This window comes from Alnus glutinosa, chromosome 4 (assembly GCF_958979055.1).
Source record: "Alnus glutinosa chromosome 4, dhAlnGlut1.1, whole genome shotgun sequence".
In the NCBI taxonomy this organism is placed as follows: Eukaryota; Viridiplantae; Streptophyta; class Magnoliopsida; order Fagales; family Betulaceae; genus Alnus; species Alnus glutinosa.
Window position 1 is genome coordinate 12289342 of NC_084889.1, and position 22482 is coordinate 12311823.

General features: G+C 41.1%; 1 protein-coding gene across 1 annotated transcript; it reads right to left on the bottom strand.

Annotated features, from left to right (window-relative positions):
- Positions 1–18596: 18596 nt before the first annotated feature.
- LOC133866823 (transcription repressor MYB6-like) lies at positions 18597–20424 on the bottom strand. Its single transcript, XM_062303475.1, has 3 exons — positions 20211–20424; positions 19478–19607; positions 18597–19392 (listed from the first exon to the last, which is right to left on the bottom strand). Exons 1-3 carry the CDS (start codon positions 20344–20346, stop codon positions 18780–18782), a joined length of 879 nt encoding a protein of 292 aa, XP_062159459.1. The 5' UTR covers positions 20347–20424; the 3' UTR covers positions 18597–18779.
- Between the last annotated feature and the right edge of the window lie 2058 nt (positions 20425–22482).

Consider the following 22482-nt stretch of genomic DNA (forward strand, 5'->3'; position numbering starts at 1 on the left):
TTTTAATATGATAAGTTTTAATAAGGTAAGTTTGAACTCGACTCATTTAGTTAAATAGGTTAAAATTTTCAATCTTGGCATGCGTCATTATATTGTCACTTCTTACATCAATTTAATTAGGGTTGGTCATTCGTGTTGGCGTGTTGAATTGACTCATAATTTATGCAAGTTTGAACTTGACTCATTTAAACTTATTTAACTAGTTAAATGGGTCAAATTTTTTCAACTTTGGCATGCCTCATTATATTTTTGGTGAGATGACTCGATCTGTTAACCCGTTTAATAAACATGTCTTCATGGGTTAATCTGATTCGACCTACATAATTCATTTAATAAATATGTTGGATTAGCTTGACAAAAAAATTACTTGTACCTGTATATAAATCTAAATGCAAAAAATAAAATAAAATAATAATTTATATGAATTTTATATAAAAATGAATTTATATGAATTTTAGTCTTTTATGGTCCGTTTTGGTGTTGGATTTTTGAAATTAGAATTGAATTTTTATTTTGTTTGTAAATTTCGATGCAAAGAAAATATGTTTGGGTGATGAGTAGAATTTAAATTCTTTAAATTATGTTTGAGTGTTGGCTTTTTAAGATTGAAAATTAGTGTTTTTTAATGGTAGGAAATAATTGGAGGTATAAAAAGTTGTGTATACTGATTGATGTTATGAAAAGTAGTGTGGAACAATGATTGAAATAATAATTATTTATTATAAAAAAAATTTAAAAACTATTATTTAATTTAAATAATTATTATTTGTGTTTAGTAGGTGTACTGTGCTAAAGGACGTGTGGGACCCATGAGAAATCACGGCAAGTTTTGAAAAATGGCTGAATTCTGGTTTTTTTTTTTTTCCGAGTTGGATTCAAACACTCGGTTGGAAGGAAAAACCCTTAAGAGAATAATGATTCTCTTTTGTTCCCAAACGAACTTTTAGGTATTATTTTTTAATTGTAAAAGGAAAAAAGAAAAAAGAAAAATTAATTTATATGAATTATACGAGCCACTCATAAGTTAAGGGTGCGTTTGAGATTGCGATTTCGTAGAGAAAAAAATGCGATTTTAAACTAAATCGCAAAAAATGAACCATTTGGAAACTGCGTTTTTAAAAAATTGCGATTTGAAAACGCAGAAAAGTGCTTATTCAAATCGCAGGTAACTTGATGCCTTTTTGAAAACGCAATATTTTAAAAGGCTAATTTGCGATTTTAAAGGCCAAACTGCGTTTTCAAAAATCACTTTTTTAAATCACACATTTTAAAATCGTTATTTTAAAATCGCAAACTCAAACGAACCCTAACTCAATCCCGATTATACAAAATTTTTGTACACCTCATTATTATTGTCCAACACAAGATCAACCACCACGTGCCGGAACTCTTAAATCTGAACTCATTAGAACTAGGACTAGGAGAGCACGCAAGGTTGTGAACTAAAATTTCTAGGGGAAAGGGGGAGAGAGGAAAAATAATAATATCGAGGAAGAAGAGTATTTTTTTTTGGTATTTTAATTAACTCTTGCTATAATTTAGTTTCATATTAATTGTTGGTTGGGCAGAAATAGTTGTTGAAATTGCTCATTCTTGGGGTCAACACGTACGCAAGAATTATATGGTAAAACACTAATATTATATATTTTCCACTTGAATAAACTAAAATCATGAAAGGATCATGTATGTGTCGATCTTATTCCCATCACTTATCATTAAACAAGCAACAAGCAACATGCAACATGCAACATGCATGCATAAAATACCAACATGAGGTTATAATACACAAACTATTGGAGGATTTTAACGAGTCAATGTCAAAGACATTTCACATACTTTTTTTTCCAAAAAAAAAAAATGGCATTAGACTATGAACCGTTAAATCACTACTTATCTCAAAAGTTTAAACTTATAAAAAAAAATAAATTTAATTAGTTAATCAATACTTTAATATAAGCCAAGCACACAAATGGAGTAAGGATTATCTAATATCTACTCAATGGAAACAAACACAATTGGGTGATAAATTATTTCAATTGAGAAGACAGTTTTCGAAATGCTCCTCTTTGAGAAGATTGTCGCTTTCATTGACTTGCAAGTAGCTATATATATATATATATATATATATAATAAGAACAAAGCTGAAATTAAGGGATCTACCACCTTATCTATTATCCAAACTAATTATTGAGGAATAGTTTAAACTTTAAAGGTTCACTCTTTTTTTATTACCGACATTAATTATTTTAAGACATGTTCTAATAGGGAGTTTTACCTTTTAAAATTGCAATTATTATCAGTATCTATGCATTTTGGTTGGTCATGAAGTAATTTCGTATATTGTTTATTCAAGTTGTCCTGATATGGGGGTGTTTGTTATCCCATTCCTCTCTTTTATTTTCATTTTTTTCAAAAACAATCAACTTCAAAACATTCTAATTTTTTTTTTTTTTTTCAATTTTTATGTCATATCAATACTTTTTTTTTTATTACTATTCAAATAAAAAAGTTACTACAATACAATTTTTATTTCACTTTTCAATACAAATTTTGACGACTACTAAAAAAAAATTCAACTCACCCCATGGTTTCTTTGCTTCTTTCAATGATATTTTAATATAACAGGTTCCATTTGCTTAGTCTAAAGCAAACTTGAACGTTTTTGTGATTTTGCATGTTTTTCACTTTGTCATCTATCTAGAAAAATTACTATGCAGGGAGTAGTATTTATAGCTGAACTAATATATATGGACATGTGAGTTACAGGGATGAAATCAGGATTTCTCATTCAAAGGGCCAACATATAAATGAAGGGTCAAATCTAATTTTGATAAGGGCCAAACTTAATTTTTTAAGCCTAAAAATACACACAGACACACACACACATATATATGAAAACCAAAGGAGGCCATGGCTCCCCTTAGTCTGTATCTAGTTCCGTCCCTACGTGTGACACCTTGTCAATTTTATTTATTTGACCATTGGTTATGAATTTTCCCTGGCGGCCTTGTGAATATTAAACCCATTTCCTTCTCGTATTAGACCATTTTCATTTGGCTCAACAAATATTCAGTTAAAATTTTGCTAAACAATACATTTTTCTATTTTAGCTATCAACTTTTAAAGCTATTAAATAACAAACTCTCTAAATGCTTCTTTACTTTAAATAAATATTATTTTTTATTGATAAAGTTAACTACTAAAAGAATTTATTTAATGCATTAAATTCAAGTCAAGCCAAATATTTTGAATCATTCAATGCAAAAAATAATATTAAAAAAACTTTAACATTTACTTTTTGACTCTTTAAATTTAAAGAAAGATTCCGACCCATGGTTTTTTTTTTTTTTTTTTTTTTTTTTTTTTTTTTTTTGTGTATGTTTTGTTAAAATTTTTGCCAAAAACCATATTTAATAGTGTTGGTACAGTTTCCGGTATGGTGACGTGTCGCCTAAGGATTCGCTGCTACCGAACACTTTGACCCTACAAAAAGGAACAAACAACTCGTCGGGGGTGCCGACCACGCCCACTCCGATGCCTAAGTCAGTCTAAAAAGTTTTCTGTAGAGAATTCTTAATCTTAATCTCAAGAGCTTAGAGAATTCGTGTCTTTATACCTGGTGTGACGGTCTTTATTTATAGGCCGGACCCTCTTGACATTGAGTTGGATTAGGAGTTTGAGTCCTAGCCTGGTTTGAGTTTTAATCATATCTTCTGGGAATTTGAGTAGGAGTGTTGAATCCGCAGTTGGTTGCGTTTGTACTTCTTTAAATTCGATTCCATGTCAATAACCATCTTATCCCATAAATCATGGATCTGTAGTTTATCCCTGATCTCCTGGGATTCTATCCTTATCGAATTCTGAGACGGGTATGGCGGATGGCACCTTCTTAGGAGACTGTAGCACATTTCAGCTGACCTCCGAGGTGATGATATCCGAGACGTTTCCGCTCTTACCTGGAGATCTCGGGATATATCCTCACCATAACAGGGTTGTGTAAGTCCGAGATGTTTATACTCTGAGATGTTGACTCATCCAATGGATATCACCCCGAGAAGATACCGCACCGACTCGATATCATACCGAGGTGTTATTACTCCGAGGCACAAATATCCGAGATATGTTCACTCCATCTTGGCTGGGAGATCACGGGATATTTTATATACCGTAACCTGGAATGTTAAGACCGAGATATTTTCATATCTCCGAGATGTCTTCGGACCTAAACGACCTTCCCTTCACTGGATGGAACCACGCGGAACAAGTAGCCGAGACATAACTCCGAGATGTCATTGGATCCACGTGTCTCTAGGGTTGATTTTATCCCTAACAGTTACCCCCCTAATTCTCTAATTTCAGAAATAAACGGAAATAAGAGAATTACTTTCCGGCTGCCAGTCTGTATTTGATGTTTGCGCAGGGCGCGTCTTTTCAACAGTTCAAATTTTAAATTTGACCGCTTCTTTTCCCAATGTCGACGTCATCTCTGCACAGCCGCCTTTTTGTCATCATTAAATGGTATTGTCGAGGCAGCGTATTTAATGCTGAATTTACGGAAGGCGCGCCTTTTCACCTTCGGAAATTTTGAATCGACAGCGCCCTTTGGCATTTCGGACACGTGGTAGTGGAGGCGTTTAAAGTTGGGATATTGTACTGTTCACTCACTGATACTTCCTTTTCTCGATACTCCATTGTCGTCTTCCTCCCCAAACTTTTCCTTTCTCTGTATTTTTCTGTTTCTGCCTTTCTTCTTTCTTCCATGGCTCCCAAGAAAGCTGTCTCAGCCTCGTCTCGGGCTCGGACAAAGAGATCCGACGGCTCTGTGGATCTTTCTCCTTTGGAGAGCAGGGTCGATTCCATCATCTTCGCGAAGCATGAGGGTGTCCTTCGCTCGAACTATGAAATTTCTCCAACTGTGAAGATGTTCTATCAGGCGCCTGGAGCTCGGTCCATTAATGGCGGCGATATTACCCTTTATGAGAGGATGTTTCTTGCTGGGCTCCGATTACCGTTTCCGGAGATTGCTCGAGACTTCGTTCTTTTTCTGATGATCGCGCCCAGTCAGATAATGCCAAATGCTTGGCGGTACCTGTTCGCCTCTTACATCCTATGGAGGCTTGTGTTGAAGAAGGAGATGAACATCCTGCAATTCTTCAACATCTATAGGCCGAGGCAGACTGCAGAGGGAATGATTGAACTCTGCGTCCGTCACCCGCCCGTTTTCATCAAGCTCAAGAGTGGGCTGACGAACAACAAGTTCTGGGAGATGCAGTTTTTCAGAGTTTCCGGGGAGTGGGAATGCCCCGAAGGTACTCTCCTTCCTGAAGATCGTATGATGCCTCGGACTTGGCAGTTGTTGCGACCTGACCGAAGTGACCCCCCTTCGCTCACTGTATCCGAACTGGAGGATGTTAAGGAGATAAGTGGGTGGTCCGCTGCCAGAGTCAAGGCCGACAAGTTTGAAGAAGTCGATTTTGACAATCTCGTCACCGAGGAGAATATGAGGCAGTTTCTCGGATATGACATTCCGAGAGACAAACAGTTAATCACCAAGAGGGGAGCTGTCAAGAAGAGGAATGAAGCCCCTCCATCCCCGAGACCTACGACTAAGAAGAGGTCACCTGAGGAAGTTCTCGGGGATGTTCCTGCACAAAAGAAACAGAAGATTCCTTTGGCCGCTTCAGGTGCGAGGAGAACTCCTCCTTCGGCTCCATCACCTAGGGTAAGCGTTGAAGAGGGGTCTGCCAGCTTTCGGGGTTTCATTCCCGAGGCTAGTCCTGCTCCTTCCTTTGTTCCACGGGATGAGTCTGGCTCCGAGGCTTCGTTCCATGGTGAACAATGTGCGGTACCTGAGAGGTCTAGAGAAGGAGAAGGAAATGTACCTGAGGCCCGAGATGTCCCAGTTGCGCGTAGGGTAAAGCATCCGGCCAGGAAACGGAAGCTTACAGGCCAGGACCGAATGGCTCAAAGACTCGCGGACGCCGGGCGATTGTGGGGTAAAGCGGTTATAATACCTTCCGACAAAGAGGAAGTGCGCCAAGAGCCTGTCGCTTCAAGTGGTGACTTTCTCGAAGAGATGGATGAAGAAGTCGGCACCCCCCGAGACGAGCCTTTGGCTGAAGAGTCTGAAGTAGAAGGTACTCCCCGAACTCCTTCTTCGGAACGTCCAGAAACACCACCACCCCCTGAAGAAAATCGTGAAACGGGGTGCTCCACCCCCCAAGTTTCATGTTCTGCGCCTATACAAACCGAGACTCCTACTGGAATGTCCGAGGCTGAGGACGTTGAAGAGCCTTGCCCCTCTCGGGAAGTGATTGATCAGGAGGTGCCGGGATCTGCTCCTGAAACTCAAAGTCCCGGTCAACCCGAAACAACTCCCCATGTTGGAGTGGCTGAGGAGTCTCGGATCGATTCCGAGAACGTTATTCCTGAAGCTGGCGTGCTCCCCGAGACTTCTACTAGGAGCGAGTCTCGTGCTGAGGCCAGCCCAAGCACCGGGGCTGTACCTCAAGTGGGTCCTAGCTCTTCCTCCAGGGTCTCGGCCGGCTTCGAGATTTTGGGCAGGGGTCTTCTGGGTCATCCGATGGAGGCCATAAAGAACTTAATCCCCGAGGGATATCTGGGGAATGCATGGGCGTCTTCTCCCGAGAAGATCGCCCAAGGCATTCTCATCTCTCATTATCAGGTAAGTTTCTGGAGCTAGGACTTTTTATTCTGTTTGCATCCCGATTCTGACTTTGCTTACTTTTTTCTTGACAGCTTCTTGTGAAGATGACTGCCCTCTGGCAGAAGTGCGAAAATCGTCCTGCGTCTCCGCCCACTCCTTCACCCGAAGTGCAAGCCCGCATCTCGGGTTTAGAGGATGAAGTTGCGGCGCTGAAGTCTCTTCTTCAGTCCAAGGACGAGGAACTCGCGTCCCGGGACTCGATTATATCCGAGATGCGTTCTGCTAACGCTCGTTTGAGTAACGAAGTGGCGGAGGCCAACGGTCAGTACGCTCGCTCTATTGAAAGTCTTTCTTCCGAGCTGGATCGTGCGGATCAATTGTCTACCCGTTTGTCGGCTGTGCAGAATGAATGCCCCGAGGCGTGCAAGAATGCGTTGAGTGCCGAGGCTGAAAAGGACAAACTCAAAGATGAGGTTGAAAGACTTACAGCCGAGAGGGATAAAGCTCTCAAGGCGCAGGATCACTCGGAGAGTCTCTTGATTCGTCTCAGGGCCAGATATGACGCCGATCGGGCAAAGCTCAAACGTTATCAGAAGCAGTTGAGCTATGCGCCTTATCTTCGGGATCAGAGTTGGGGTCGGGGTTGTCATTGGGGTTTCGAAAATTTTCGAACTTTGGTGACAAATCCTCAATATAAATTTGATCCCGAGACGGTTGATCCGACGTTGGTGGGTTTTCCCGAAGAAGCCATTGATGAGATGGAGGAGTTTGGTAAGGACTTCATGCCCGACGTTCCGAATTGGGGTCTTGACGCGCCAGTTCCCGAAGAAGACCCTCTTGACGATCCTGCCAGCTAGAAGCTGTTTTCTTGAATTTTTATCTTCTCTTTTCTTTACCTGTACATTTTTCTTTGTATAAAACTTCGAATATGATATCTTTTGAATGAAATTTCTACCTTTTGCTTAGGCATTTTCTTTTCTGTTTTCGGTGTCGGACAAACCGAAAAACCTTTTCTGCTCTCGGTGTTTGACAGACCGAGAGACTTTCCTGCTTACCTTAATGAGTTACCCCCCATAACCTTAGTCTGCGACCGCAGGCTAAGTCGTTCGAGGTGGGTAGTCAGGTTGTTGAGCTTTACCTTTCTTTTAATTTCTTTATCTTTGAAGGCTTCAATCTTTCAACATTTGGAGACCTCCAACCGAGAGGTTTTCTTGTCTTAGTGTTCTTTTCATGACCACTTCGGGTTGTCTAAGGAAAGGACGTGGGCAGATTCTTTCCTGGATGCTCTTGTCCTTCCGAAAACCTGCAATCCTGCATTGATAGCCTTTATTGGACTGACCTTTAGGTTTTCCTTGCTCTCGGTTTTGGAAAGACCGAGAGACTTTTCCAGCTCTTGGTGTTGAATGACCAAGAGACTTTTCTTGCTCTCCGTTTTGGACAAACCGAGAGACTTTTCCTGCTCTTGGTGTTGAATGACCAAGAGACTTTTCTTGCTCTCCGTTTTGGACAAACCGAGAGACTTTTCCTGCTCTCGGTACTGAGTGACCGAGAGACTTTTCTTGCTCTCGGTTTTGGACAAACCGAGAGACTTTTCCTGCTCTTGGTACTGAGTGACCGAGAGACTTTTCCTGCTCTTGGTGTTGAATGACCAAGAGACTTTTCTTGCTCTCGGTTTTGGACAAACCGAGAGGCTTTTCCTGCTCTCGGTTTTGGACAAACCGAGAGACTTTTCCTGCTCTTGGTGTTGAATGACCAAGAGACTTTTCTTGCTCTCGGTTTTGGACAAACCGAGAGACTTTTCCTAAGTATATAGATCGGATTGATTCTTGGATTTCTACGATTGTCAGTAGATACTGGGAATAGACATTCTTTATTGAATATGGAATTGTTTGTAAAAAACTGAAAAGAGAGAACAATGAACTACATGAAATATTTTTTCAGGTGCTCGGCATTCCATGATCTTGGAAGTATCTTTCCGGTCTCGGTCATCAAGCGATAAGCTCCCTTCTGATGGCATCCTATTACCTTGTAGGGGCCTTCCCATCCGGGTCCCATTTTGCCTTCCGTTGGATCTTTCGTCATCAAGCTCACCTTCCTGAGTACCCAATCTCCGATTTGGAACTTTCTGGGCACCACCTGTTTGTTAAAGTACCGAGCCGTTCGATTCTGATATGCCGCCCATGTGACATGAGCGTCGTCTCTTTTCTCCTGCAACAGGTCCAGGTGTACCTTAGCATTCTCGTCGTTGAGTCCTGGATTGTAATGAGCCACCCGGAAGCTTGGAGATCCTACTTCCACAGGAATCACCGCCTCGGTTCCATATGTAAGTGAGAATGGTGTCTCGCCCGTTGGAGTTCTTCTGGTGGTTCGGTACTACCACAGCACCTCTGGAACGTAATCAACCCATGCTCCTTTCTTCTTATCAAGCTTTTTCTTCAGGATCTTTACCAAGGTCTTGTTTGTCGCCTCTACTTGACCATTCGCCTTTGGGTATTGTACCGAAGCATAATGGTTTCGGATACGGAGCTCCGAACACCACTTCCGAAACGGTTCACAGTCAAACTGCTTCCCATTATCTGTGACGAAAGCATGGGGAATCCCGAACCGGCACACCACTGACTTCCAGAGGAAGGTTATGGCATTCGCAGTAGTTATAGCTGCTAATGCTTCTGCTTCCGCCCATTTAGTAAAGTAGTCTACAGCTACAATCAAGAACTTCCGTCCGCCTTTTCCTACCGGCATCGGACCAACTATATCCACCCCCCATTTTGCAAATGGCCATGGAGAAGTGAGGGGGATGAGCTTCTCGGGACTTGCTTTCATGATTCTTGCGAATCTCTGGCATTTATCACAGGCTTTGACAAGAAGAGCGGAGTCTTTTTTGATCGTGGGCCAATAGTAACCCGCTCGGATGGTTTTTTGCGCCAGCATCCTTCCTCCTGAGTGGTCTCCGCACACTCCTTCATGAATTTCCCTGAGGACATAATTCGACTCGGCCTTGGAGAGGCATTTGAGAAGGGGTTCGGAATATCCCCTTTTGTACAGTGTCTCCCCGAGAAGGCAAAACCGTGCTACTTGTATCTTCACCCTCCGAGCTGCAACCTTATCTTCGGGCAACAGCCCATGTCTAAGGAACTGGATAATGTCCCTAGCCCACTCTGGCTCCTCCGGTGCTGAGTCTACTTCCATAACCTTGGTCCTCGGACCTATTGAAGGCTCGGTCAGAACAATAATTTGCCTTCTTGATGCTTCCATCTCTTCCTCTGTTCCCGACGCGATCTTTGAGAATTCATCAGCTCGAATGTTTTCCTCCCGAGGTATTTTTGTGATGACAAACCTTTCAAAATAGGACTGGAATCTCCGTACTTCTTCCAAATACCTGGCCATTCTATCTTCTTGTGCTTCGAATTGCCCTTGGACTTGGCCTACGACCACCTGAGAGTCACTCCGGATTTCGACATTGGTTGCCCCCATCTCTCGGGATAATGCCAATCCTGCTATCACCGCTTCGTACTCAGCTTCATTGTTTGTTGTAACGAAGTCCAGTTTCACAGCAAAACCGAACTCTTGCCCTTCGGGATTCCTGAGGAGGACTCCTACTCCGCTTCTGCTCTGTGTAGAGGAGCCATCTACAAACACAACCCAGGTTGACTCCTTAGGAAGTTCTTCTGCTTCAGGAATGTTACAGAATTCTACCAGGAAATCTGCTAGAGCCTGTCCTTTGATAGCCGTCCGAGGATGAAACTCGATATCAAATTGTCCGAGTTCCACCGCCCAGTTGACTAATCTTCCCGAGAGGTCAGGCTTTTGCAACACCTTCTTCATTGGATACTCGGTTAAAACTCGGATAGCGTGAGCTTGAAAGTATGGCCTCAATCTTCTGGCTGAAATGATTAAAGCGAACGCCAACTTCTCGATCCGAGGGTACCTCCCCTCCGCACCATGAAGTGCTTTGCTTGTAAAGTAGACCGGTTTCTGAACCCCTGAATCTTCTCGGACTAGCACCGAGCTTACTGCTGAGGGAGAGACTGCCAGATAGAGATAGAGAATCTCCCCTTCGGTTGGGCAGCTCAACAGTGGTGGGTTGGCCAGATATTCCTTCAATTTTCCGAAAGCTTCCTCACACTCCTCACTCCATATAAATGCTTTTCGTAAAATTTTAAAGAAGGGAAGGCACTTATCTGTCGACCGTGATATGAAACGGTTCAAGGCCGCAATTCTCCCTGTTAGTCGTTGAAGTTGTTTTGTTGTTCTCGGGGCCTCCATCTCGAGGACAGCTCTGACCTTCTCTGGATTAGCTTCAATGCCCCTTTGTGACACCATAAACCCCAGGAACTTGCCTGAAGAAACTCCGAAAGCGCACTTTGCAGGGTTGAGCTTCATGTTGTATTTTCTTAGAGTCCGAAAAGTTTCTCGGAGGTCTTCTATGTGTTTGTTTTCCCGAACACTCTTAACCAGTAGGTCATCTACGTATGCCTCAACGTTTCGGCCAATTTGACTTTGAAACATCCGGTTCACCAGTCGTTGATATGTGGCTCCAGCATTCTTCAATCCGAAGGGCATCATCTTATAGCAGTAAAGTCCTCGGTCTGTGATGAAAGCAGTTTTCTCCTGGTCTGTTTCTTCCATGCAGATCTGATTGTACCCCGAGAAGGCATCCATGAAGCTCAAGAGCTCATGCCCGGCCGTCGAATCCACCAATAAATCAATCCGAGGCAGGGGAAAGCTATCCTTCGGACATGCTTTATTCAGGTCGGTGAAATCTACGCACATCCTCCACTTCCCGTTAGACTTCTTTACCAGCACTACATTGGCCAGCCACTCGGGATAATCCACCTCTCGGATGAATCCAGCTTTCAGCAACTTCTCTACTTCTTCAGCAACTGCCATGTTTCGTTCGGCAGCAAAAGCTCTTCTTCTCTGCTTCACAGGGCGATAGTTTGGGTCCACATTCAGCTTATGGACTATAACCGAGGGATCAATCCCCGGCATGTATTCATGGCTCCAGGCAAATACATCTTTGTTGCGCCTCAAGAACGCCACCAGATCTTCCTTCAGGGGTTGAGGGAGTTGTGAGCCTATATGAATTTTGTTTCCCGAGTCGCCTATCTCGAACTCCTCCAAGGCTTCCACAGGCTCCCCCAACGGTGATTGCTATTTTCCATCCTCCTTAGTTTTCTCCCCCCGACCGTGCTGCCTCGGGGTATCTTTCAAGGACAGATTGTAGCATCTCCTAGCCTCCTTCTGGTCTCCTTTTACCTCTCCAACTCCTTCTTCTGTTGGAAACTTCATGCTGAGATGTGGTGTTGAAGTCACCGCTTTGAAATCGTTGAGAGCCGTACGTCCTATAATTGCATTGTAGGCCGAGACCTTATCAACTATTAGGAATTTCACCATAATGACTTTTTGCCTTGGATAAGTCCCGGCTGTCACAGGTAAATCGATAGAACCGAGAGGCAACACCTTCTCTCCGGCAAAACCCTGTAGCTGGCACGAGACCGGAACCAACTTCTCTACTGGAACACCCATGTGATCGAAAGCTGATTTAAACAGAATATCAGCCGAGCTCCCAGTGTCAATGAGGATCCGCCGGGTCTGATAGTTTGCTATGGTCAAGGTGACCACAAGGGCGTCTGTGTGCGGAAGCGAGACTCCAGCATAATCATCATCAGAAAACCCTATAACCAGAAGGTTATACTTCCGAGACTTTGGGGGCCTCTGGACGGAGTAAACTTCGAAATCATCGAGCTGCCTGGCGTATGCTTTCCGAGCCGAGTTGGACTCGCCTCCTCCTCCGAATCCTCCCGAGATGGTGTGGATGATAGGGATATTGCCTTGCTGTGCCCCCCGAGGCCTGCTTCTACTTCTCTCCCTTCTTTCATCCCTCCGAGGCCGAGGTGCTGGCTCTCGGCTTCTTTCTCTTCTTTCATCTTGTCTCGGTTGATAGTTTCTTCTATTATCCCGATCTTCTTCCCTCCTAGGCCTCGGATAGTGATCTCGCTCCTGTTGATTCCTCTCATTGGCGAGGAATCGGACTAGCTTCCCATTCTCAATGAATTTCTCGATCAACTGCCTCAATGAAACACACTGCTCGGTCAGATGACTGTGTGAATCGTGGAAGGCGCAGTACTTGTGAGCCAAGTACGGAGGGGGATTTCCTTGAATGGGTCTCGGTTTCTGGTAATTCGGATCTTTCTTGAGTTCCATGAGCACCTCGGTGATGGAGGTGTTCAACGGTGTCCACTTATAATCTCCGAAATTTTTCTTCACCTTCTTATATTCTGCGGGACCAGCATCCTGTACGGGCTCAGGATTCTTCTTTTTCTTAGGCTTCTCGGTGGACGGCTGCTGTTGTTGCTGGGAATTACTGAGGAGGGCTCGGAGCGTTTCTTCCTGGTTGATGTACCTGTCCATCTTCACCATAAAGGTTTGAAGATCTTTCGGCGGTTTCAATGCCAATTCCGCCATCAGAGGTCCATCTTTTTTCAAGCCTTGAAAAATTGCACCGTAAATGAAGTCGTCTGGTGCACTCTCTGTGTTCAGCTTCTCCTGGTTGAACCTCCACAGATAGTCTTTTAGAGACTCATTTGGTCCCTGCTGCACAGAGAGTAAGTACCCTCGGGGTTTCCTTCTAGCTCTCCCGGATACGAACTGGGCCAGGAATTTTCGTCCAAGGGTGTCGAAGCAATCAATCGACCTTGGTGCGAGATTCCTGAGCCAGTCTCGGGCTTTTCCTGACAGGGTGAGAGGAAAAGCTCGGCATGCCACAGCATCTGGTGTCTTGTGCAGGGAGACATGGGACCTGAAATTGTCCAGATGCTCCACTGGATCTTCGCTGCCTGAGAAGACAGGAATGTCAGGTACCTTGAATCTTCCAGGTAAGTCGCAGTTGGACACTTCTTCGGTGAATATGGACTCCTTGTGCTGGAAGAGGTTGTCAACAAGGGACTCATTCCCATCACGCCTCTGGTCAATCGTCTTTGACAGCATATCATATTTCGCGCCCAGATCCTGAACCATCTTCTGCAACCTCCTTTCTGCCTCCGTGGGTGGAACCGGATTGATGGGCTCTCCACGATTCTCGTTCCGCCCGGCTCTCTCTCCATGGTTCTCGTTCCGCCCGGCTCTCTCTTCATGGTTCTCGTTCCGCCCGTCATGATTCTCGTTCCGCCCGTCATGATTCTCGTTCCGCCCGTCATGATTCTCGTTCCGCCCGTCATGATTCTCGTTCCGCCAGTTTCTCTCTCCTGAACCTTCGTGGTTTGTCCCATCGGCTACATCATGATTGGGCGGCGGAGTTCGTGCGGCTAGGAGCACAGCGTTCTGAGCCAACAAATCCTCCACATTCTTCTGCGCCTGGGCTAACTGTTGACTCAGTTGGGTTATCCGGGCCTCTGGATCCGCAGATTCTGCTTCTCCACGAGCATCGTCTCGGCTGGTTGGCGGCACTTCGTTTAAGATCGATTTGGAACGTCTCGTCGTCACCATTGCGGATTTGTTTTTTTGTAAGAACAATTGATCGTTCCCACAGACGGCGCCAAACTGTTGGTACAGTTTCCGGTATGGTGACGTGTCGCCTAAGGATTCGCTGCTACCGAACACTTTGACCCTACAAAAAGGAACAAACAACTCGTCGGGGGTGCCGACCACGCCCACTCCGATGCCTAAGTCAGTCTAAAAAGTTTTCTGTAGAGAATTCTTAATCTTAATCTCAAGAGCTTAGAGAATTCGTGTCTTTATACCTGGTGTGACGGTCTTTATTTATAGGCCAGACCTTCTTGACATTGAGTTGGATTAGGAGTTTGAGTCCTAGCCTGGTTTGAGTTTTAATCATATCTTCTGGGAATTTGAGTAGGAGTGTTGAATCCGCAGTTGGTTGCGTTTGTACTTCTTTAAATTCGATTCCATGTCAATAACCATCTTATCCCATAAATCATGGATCTGTAGTTTATCCCTGATCTCCTGGGATTCTATCCTTATCGAATTCTGAGACGGGTATGGCGGATGGCACCTTCTTAGGAGACTGTAGCACATTTCAGCTGACCTCCGAGGTGATGATATCCGAGACGTTTCCGCTCTTACCTGGAGATCTCGGGATATATCCTCACCATAACAGGGTTGTGTAAGTCCGAGATGTTTATACTCTGAGATGTTGACTCATCCAATGGATATCACCCCGAGAAGATACCGCACCGACTCGATATCATACCGAGGTGTTATTACTCCGAGGCACAAATATCCGAGATATGTTCACTCCATCTTGGCTGGGAGATCACGGGATATTTTATATACCGTAACCTGGAATGTTAAGACCGAGACATCGTCATATCTCCGAGATGTCTTCGGACCTAAACGACCTTCCCTTCACTGGATGGAACCACGCGGAACAAGTAGCCGAGACATAACTCCGAGATGTCATTGGATCCACGTGTCTCTAGGGTTGATTTTATCCCTAACAAATAGAGTTCATTTTAAGTGCTCTAACAGGATAAAGAGCTTATATATATATATATAAAAAAAAAATTGGCCAAAATAAAAGTGAGTGCTTTTAACTTTTAAGAGGCAATTTAGTCTTTCTATAAGCAAGGCCGTGTTTGTCTTATTGTGTTGATATAGTGGTCTGCAAGAAAGGAATCTTCATCCGCACGTAATGCCACAAAGAACTGGAAGGAGGACAATTATGATGCAAAAGTCTACAGGCCAATGTGCAAACATGAGAGAAAACAAAATGTCTGCCCAGCTTGGGAGTCCTTTGATTCTATTCATTCAAGGCATCGCTCAATTAAGAAACCCCTATTTTCCAACCCTGGGCCTGCATGGCTTTGGATTATTTATTTCAACAAAATCCTTATGAACTGCTGGAATAAAATATCTATGACAATATTTAGTCAAGTAATCAATTAATTAAGCATGGGCCTCTCACAATTTATTAATGCTAATTAATGATATTATTATGGTATTGAGGAAAGTTCACAGAAGAGGGAAGCTTGTGTCAGGATGACTGTGGTCCTGACTTCAGGCCAAACTATGTAAATCGTATTGGGCAAACCTTTTGCCCTCACCTCACATGACCTTTCATAATCAATATTGTCCCAACAGTTGGGTAGTGGAGGGGAGTTCTTCGGCAATCTTTTAGTTGTTTTGTCGTCTAGTTACGGTGTAAACATCTGAAAAATACATTAGTCATATCTGCGTTATCACTTTAAAATGAATAGTTAAATTGGAACGCTCTCTAAAATCACTTATATAGTATAGTCTCACCGCTGAGTTAAAAACCAATGTAAGACTTTTAGTATCTATGACTATCTTATTGTAGGTTGCAACTCGCCTACATGAAGTCAGAATTGCTTTGATAAGGGTAAAAATTCTTGTATTTGAAATTATTCTAATCACCTTTAAAGCTTTATAAATAGAGCTTTGTAATCAAATCAAATATTAAAAAAAACAATAATGCTATAAGGAGGACCCGGATGCCGGATCCTTCTTAAATCCTTCAAAAATTGATGTAACTTAAAATTATCATTCGATCAAAATCTAATAGTGATTTGTCACACATTTAATGATGATCGTAAAAGTCACATCAATTTTGAGAAGAATCAAGAAGATGACGAGTTTTCCTTTTAGTATTATTCTTCTTTTTATGTTTTCCAGTTTACTATGAAACTCTATATGGTATCAAAAACCTAAAACAACCAACGCTGTTCTTCCTCTCCACCCACTGCTTCTCAGAGAGTCTGTCGAACATCTTAGTCGCGGCCTTTCTTTTTTGTACTGTTACAGCACGACCATTCCAACTCAATCACACCCAAACGAGTTCAGCAACAACATACCAATCAAAAATCCAAATTAAAATCAACCCAGATCAATCCAAACACACCAGCAAATCCCTTTGCAAAATTCGTCTGTTTCTGGCGTTACATGCCCGACCATTTCGTGTCATCAGCCACGCTGCCCATCCAGTCTGCTTCAGGTCAACCAGTGGTTCTGCGGTTGTCCAACTGCTCTCCATCCAGCCCGTTACAGTTCCGGCCATTCTACTAGAATCTAGGTGACTAGTTTCGGGCCCAACCACTGAAACGGTGGTACTACAGTGGACGCAGACTCTCTATTTCTTTGGTGGACTCTCTATTTCTTTGGTGGAATTATGGAAATGATAAAAAAAGTTTAATCATACATTCCAAGTGATACTTTTGACTACAAGCATCATCACATGTAAAAACCATTAACAATTGATGCTACGTCTCACACACACAAAATTTCTCGTGAGTTTGAAAGGAAAAAACCTTGTTTCTTCATAACATGTTTCCATTCGATCAACACATATTCTTAATGAGTGGGAACCATACAGCAAAAGAAATATCACCAACAGTATCTCAACGTTAAAGTTGATGAAGAATAGGCAGACAACTTGTGATGATGAATATACGAGTATAATTACATCTAGGAATCGACAAACTTTTCTTCTAAATTGAGTCGAAAGAAATTCTTCCAGTCCCGTCTAATAAACTGATATGTGTTTAAAATGCATATAATTCTTATATACATTTTTAATTCTCAGATTAGATTGAAAGAATTTTTTCTTAACACAGTTTATAAACAAAACTTCACTTATAATTTCTGATCTTTTGTCACTTTTACAATTAAGTACTAAAACTTAAAAAAAAAAATATAAATTTAGGGTATTCATCTTTCAATTTTTTTTTTTTTTTTCAATTTCAACCATTCATTAGAATTTTCCGTTAAATTCTATCAAAATTTTCAAAACACCAATGTTTTTTTTTTTAATTAAAAAAAAATTTATAAAACTTTTCAAAGATTTAGGCATAGGTATTTTTGTAAATTCCGTTAAATTCTAACCAACACCTAATCCTTACAATTTTTTTTTTCTTTTTTTTTAAAATTTTGATAGAATTTTACAGAAAATTGTACCCGAGGGTTGAAGTTGAAATATGAATACCCAAATTAACATTTTTTAAAATTTGAATACTTAATTATAAAAATGATAAAAGATAAAAGTTAAGTTTTTCCAATACAAATAGTGAAATATCACAATGAAGATAATGTTTCCTAATTTCAAATGAGTTAAGTTTATAGACCGGATACCGAAAAAGATGAATAGTTGTGTTGTGACTATTCAAATATCATTATGAAGCAGACTAGCAGAGAAAGAGAGAGAGTGGGAATCTTTTATGGTTATTTATGTTTGATGGATGTATTTGTAATGTTGAGCTTTGAATTAGCCAGAGCTCCATGCAACTTTCGTGATCAGTGGCCAGCAAGAAATAGGCAGACACACTGATGGCATCTCCTGACGTTCATGTCCATCGCCCTTAGACAAAGTAAATAAACCAAATCTCCATGACCCCACCGTGCCAATGTCCTTGGACCAACCCTCCCCTCCCAACACACCAAGGAGCATTATATCCATTAGGTTAATTAGTATTAGACTTAATATTCTTAAAAACCGACAATTAAGATCGTAACATATTACTTTTTGCAGCCGACGGTTACTGATTTACTAATTTATCAGTATTTAATGACTTCATATTATGCCTATACATAATATCAAAATATTTTAATCCAGCTTATAAGTCGCCCATTTCGTAACTCGACAAAAAATCATATATTACCCATTCAATCCTATATATTGATCGATAAGCTGCGCGCATCCGATTTCATACCCGACGTGGAGTCTGTCTCTAATACCAAATGATACAAATTTTAGGTAGAACTTACATTGAAAACAAATTTGCAAGGGAAGGTTTAGATTAGACTTAATCCATGTGGACACATAGGATCATAACATAAATGATATAAACTTTAAGTAAAACTTATTGTTAAAAACCGGCCGGCAAGAAAAGAGTACCAAAGATAGCTTACATATGTAAACGTGATTAAGATTATATTTAATGCAAAAAAAAAACACTTACAATCGTAACACACAACACAAAAACAAATTCAATTGTTTCTGCTCTTACTCATTTACTTACAAATTTGATTTAAATTACATGCTCCTCAAACTCGACTTAATTAATTGCTATGTACATCTGTGTTTAATTGCAATATTTTGAAGAGAAACTTTCACGAGCTTTTTCTTGGCCTTTTTCTCTTTTCAATATTGGTCTATAACACTTCGATCAAGTCCTTGTGGCTTAATATCAGCATGTGTCAAATCAGCCAAATTTGGATAGCAAGGTGGAGCAGCTCCACTAGCTTTCTCTTGAAAACATAGGCCATTGCCAACACCATAAGGAGATCCGAAGCCAAAATCCATTAAAACCTCGGAATCTTCGACCTCGTCATTTCCAGCCACTGGGAGACACTGCAAATTTGAGATGCCCAAGTTTTCTTGAGACGATGAAACAATGCAAATGTTCTTTGAACTTGAACCAAATTCCAAAACATCTATCAGCCCGGAGCAATATAACTGAATTGGATCTGAATTCAGGCCGTGAGAATTTGCAGACATTAACCCAGAAGCAACATCAGCAGGATTTTGAGTTTGGAGAGCTGAAATACCAAAACTATGAGTTTCAGCTTTTGAGACACAATGCAGTGAGGGTGTTGAGCCAAGAAGGTTGGGATTCTGATTGGCAGAGATTTTGTCACTCTTTGTTGTGTCGCTCACATTTCCTGCCCATAACTTCTTCTTCAATTTGGTGTTCCAATAGTTCTTCACATCATTGTCTGTTCTTCCAGGTAGTTTAGATGCAATCACAGACCATCTAACCAGCATCACAAGTGGCAAAATATATATGAAAGTAACAAAATATACAATTAGAACTGTTAATTATATATGAACTTATTTACCTGCTGCCCATTTGGCAGTAGAGGGTGAAAATAATGTTGTCTTCCTCTTCAGTAAAACCTCCATGCTTGATGTCTGGTCTAAGATAATTAAGCCATCGTAAACGGCAACTTTTACCACATCTCCTCAGGCCTGTAAATTGAGATATATAGTAATTAAATGACTTGTTAGCTGAGACTGACATAGCAACAATAAATAAATAAATAAATAAAAAGAGAGCTAGGTATTTCATTAGAAACATTAATATTTGGCGATAGAAATTTATTTTGGGAAATTGAAAGGCAATGGAAGATGATGGAAAACAACGAAAATTAAGGAAATTGAGGAAATGGAGGTATTAATTGGACAAATTAGCTTAAAAGCTTACAAAAAAGATGTCTTTCTTGTTTTTTATTTTCTTTTATTTTGATCTGAAATTGCAGAAATGAAGAACATGAACTCCTATTGTTAAATTTACAACCTTACATTTATTATTCCACTTCTGAGTTGAATATATATAAACCCGTCATGAGATAAAAACCAAATAAGCAGCTCATGGTCTCATTTCATGACTACCTTTTAATTTTGAGTTAAAAAGCAGAAAACAAATTGGCATTAAAACAAAGAAAACCTCTTACTTTCATGATCTTCCTCTTTTGAGTTGAAAGAGATCGAGAAGTGAGAAACATCAAGCACATTTTATTGAAATGAGTAGCATAAAAGAATAATCGCAGAGAGAGAGAGAGAGAGAGAGACCAGCTTTTCCGGGCAAAGCCATCCAATTTCCACCAGTGCCGTGAGTCTCAAGATAGCTCTTGAGAGTTGCATCTTCTTCTGGAGACCATGGCCCTCGCTTCACGTTAGCTTTGTCACAACATGGAGCTCTTCCCATGGCGACCCAACACGTAAAGACTGACAGACACAGGAGGAGTCAGATGAAGAAAAAAACTCAGACACGCAAACAAACCCTCTGAGTAAGCAATACAGAGGACTTTTGCTGTTGAAGGGTTTATTTATTTATTATGAAGTTGGTGGCGGCCCAAAATAGCTTGACTTTCTACGACCTCCTTTTTGTGCTTTTTGTTTATTTTCTTTGTTATTTCTATTTACACTACTATATTGGGCTTTACTCTTCTTTCTGACCATGTTGGGCTTCTTTCTTGTTTCTCAAGATAAAGGGACCTAGTCTATTGTCTTACTTATTTACTTTTTCTTTCTTTTTTTTTTTTTTTTTTTTTTTTTTTTTTTTTTTAATTTAATGACTTTTTTAAGTTTTCCTTTTTGTTTGACCATGCAATCTTTCAATAATTTCTAGAAGAGTATGGCTTTAGTATGTATTATTTAGGACCGATAACGTGATAGTAAAAATCAGTTTTTAAATTGATACTAATCAATTATTTCAATTATATAGTATTCGTAAAACAATCTACTATATGTCTTCAAAAAAGATAAATTGAGTTAACGTGACAGTGAAATCAGCATTTAATTTTTTTTCTTTCTACAAGCTCTAGATGATCCTGCCGATTTTCACTATCATATTATTTCATCTCAATTGTATGACAGTCGTATAATAGTATATTAAATAGTATTACTAGAAAGAATAATTCCGAATACTCAACGCACATCCAATTAGATTGATACAATAACGTCCATCGGCTCTTAAACTTTTTTATTTTTTTTAGTAAAGACTAATACAATAGCTAATGAATATTGTCACATCAACTCAACCAAATAGTGGGATGAGAATTGATTAATGAGGCATTACTGTTTTCTAAAGTCACTCTGACTTTGCGAAAATGAAATTAATTCTGACGTTTCAAATTCAAACCCACCCTTGAGGCTGAGCTGATTATTGTCGGTGCCACGTGCATGACATTAAATTAGTCCCAATTTTTGTAATTTGTGTGGAGCGCCATGGTTTTGGAGGTCACGGTAAAACTTGGACCATGCCAATTTTGCCTGCCAATTAAGCACCCTCTTGATCGACTCCGGTAATGTGTTGGGGACGACATTTACCCTTCCGCTTCAACATTTAATGCCGATCCCTCTTTTTCCTTAATATAGTTGGGCGATTAGGACAGCCCCGACCAAGCAAGAAAAACGACCGAGAGGTCTCTTCTAAAGTGAGAAAGTCCTTTGGTGAATAGTGTTTCTCGTCAGGAGAAGGAGGTTCTCGCTTCCCTCCTCCCGATCTTTTGGTCCTCCTAGCTTCTTAGGAGGCTTTTTTGCCCCTCCATGGTTTTTATCATTAGAGTGTAGGTTTTCTTCTCCCGCCATTAAGGCAGGGAGTTTGTTCCTCCTAGGCTTGTCTCCGTTGAAGGTTTTGTCTTCTAATCCTTATGAGTTGAGGAGTTTTGCTTTTGTTGTTTTTTCTTTTTCCTTGTGTTATGACAGGAAGGCTTCATGTTTAGCGTCGGTTTTGGAGATCGGCCGTCCTCCTTGTGTCTATGGTGGATTTCCAAATGAGCCACAGTATCCTTCATCAAATCTACGTTTCTCCATTAGTTTTCTCAAGACACGCATTTCCTAGCCGTGTTCATTGTCGTCACCTAGACTTTGTAATACGCGTTTCCTAGCCGTGTTCACGCGTTTCTCTAGTTTTCTTTGTGATTCACAGTGTGTCTTTGTAATACATAAATATTTACTGGACTTATTTGTAAAGAGAGACTCTAAACGGTGTTTTTGTAATATTTGTGTATTGCTTAGGCAGCTGCTTTGTCAGGCTTGTTTCTGACTATGGATGTAGGGGTGGCTTGTACCCCTTATCTATCTATGTAATGCCTTATGACTTTGTTTAGTAATTGATGGTGCACATGCTTCTCGTTAAAAAAAAAAAAAGAAAAAGAAAAAAAAGGACAGCCCCGACTAGGGATGTAATCGAGCCGAGCCAAGTTTGAAGATTTCAAAGCTGGCCTATTTATGAGTCGAGCCTAAATAGTCAAGCTCGAATTCAATCCGAGTTATAAATTGCATGTTCAAGCTTGGCTCGTTTAAAATTCGGGCGAGCTCGAGCTCAAGTTCAAGTTCG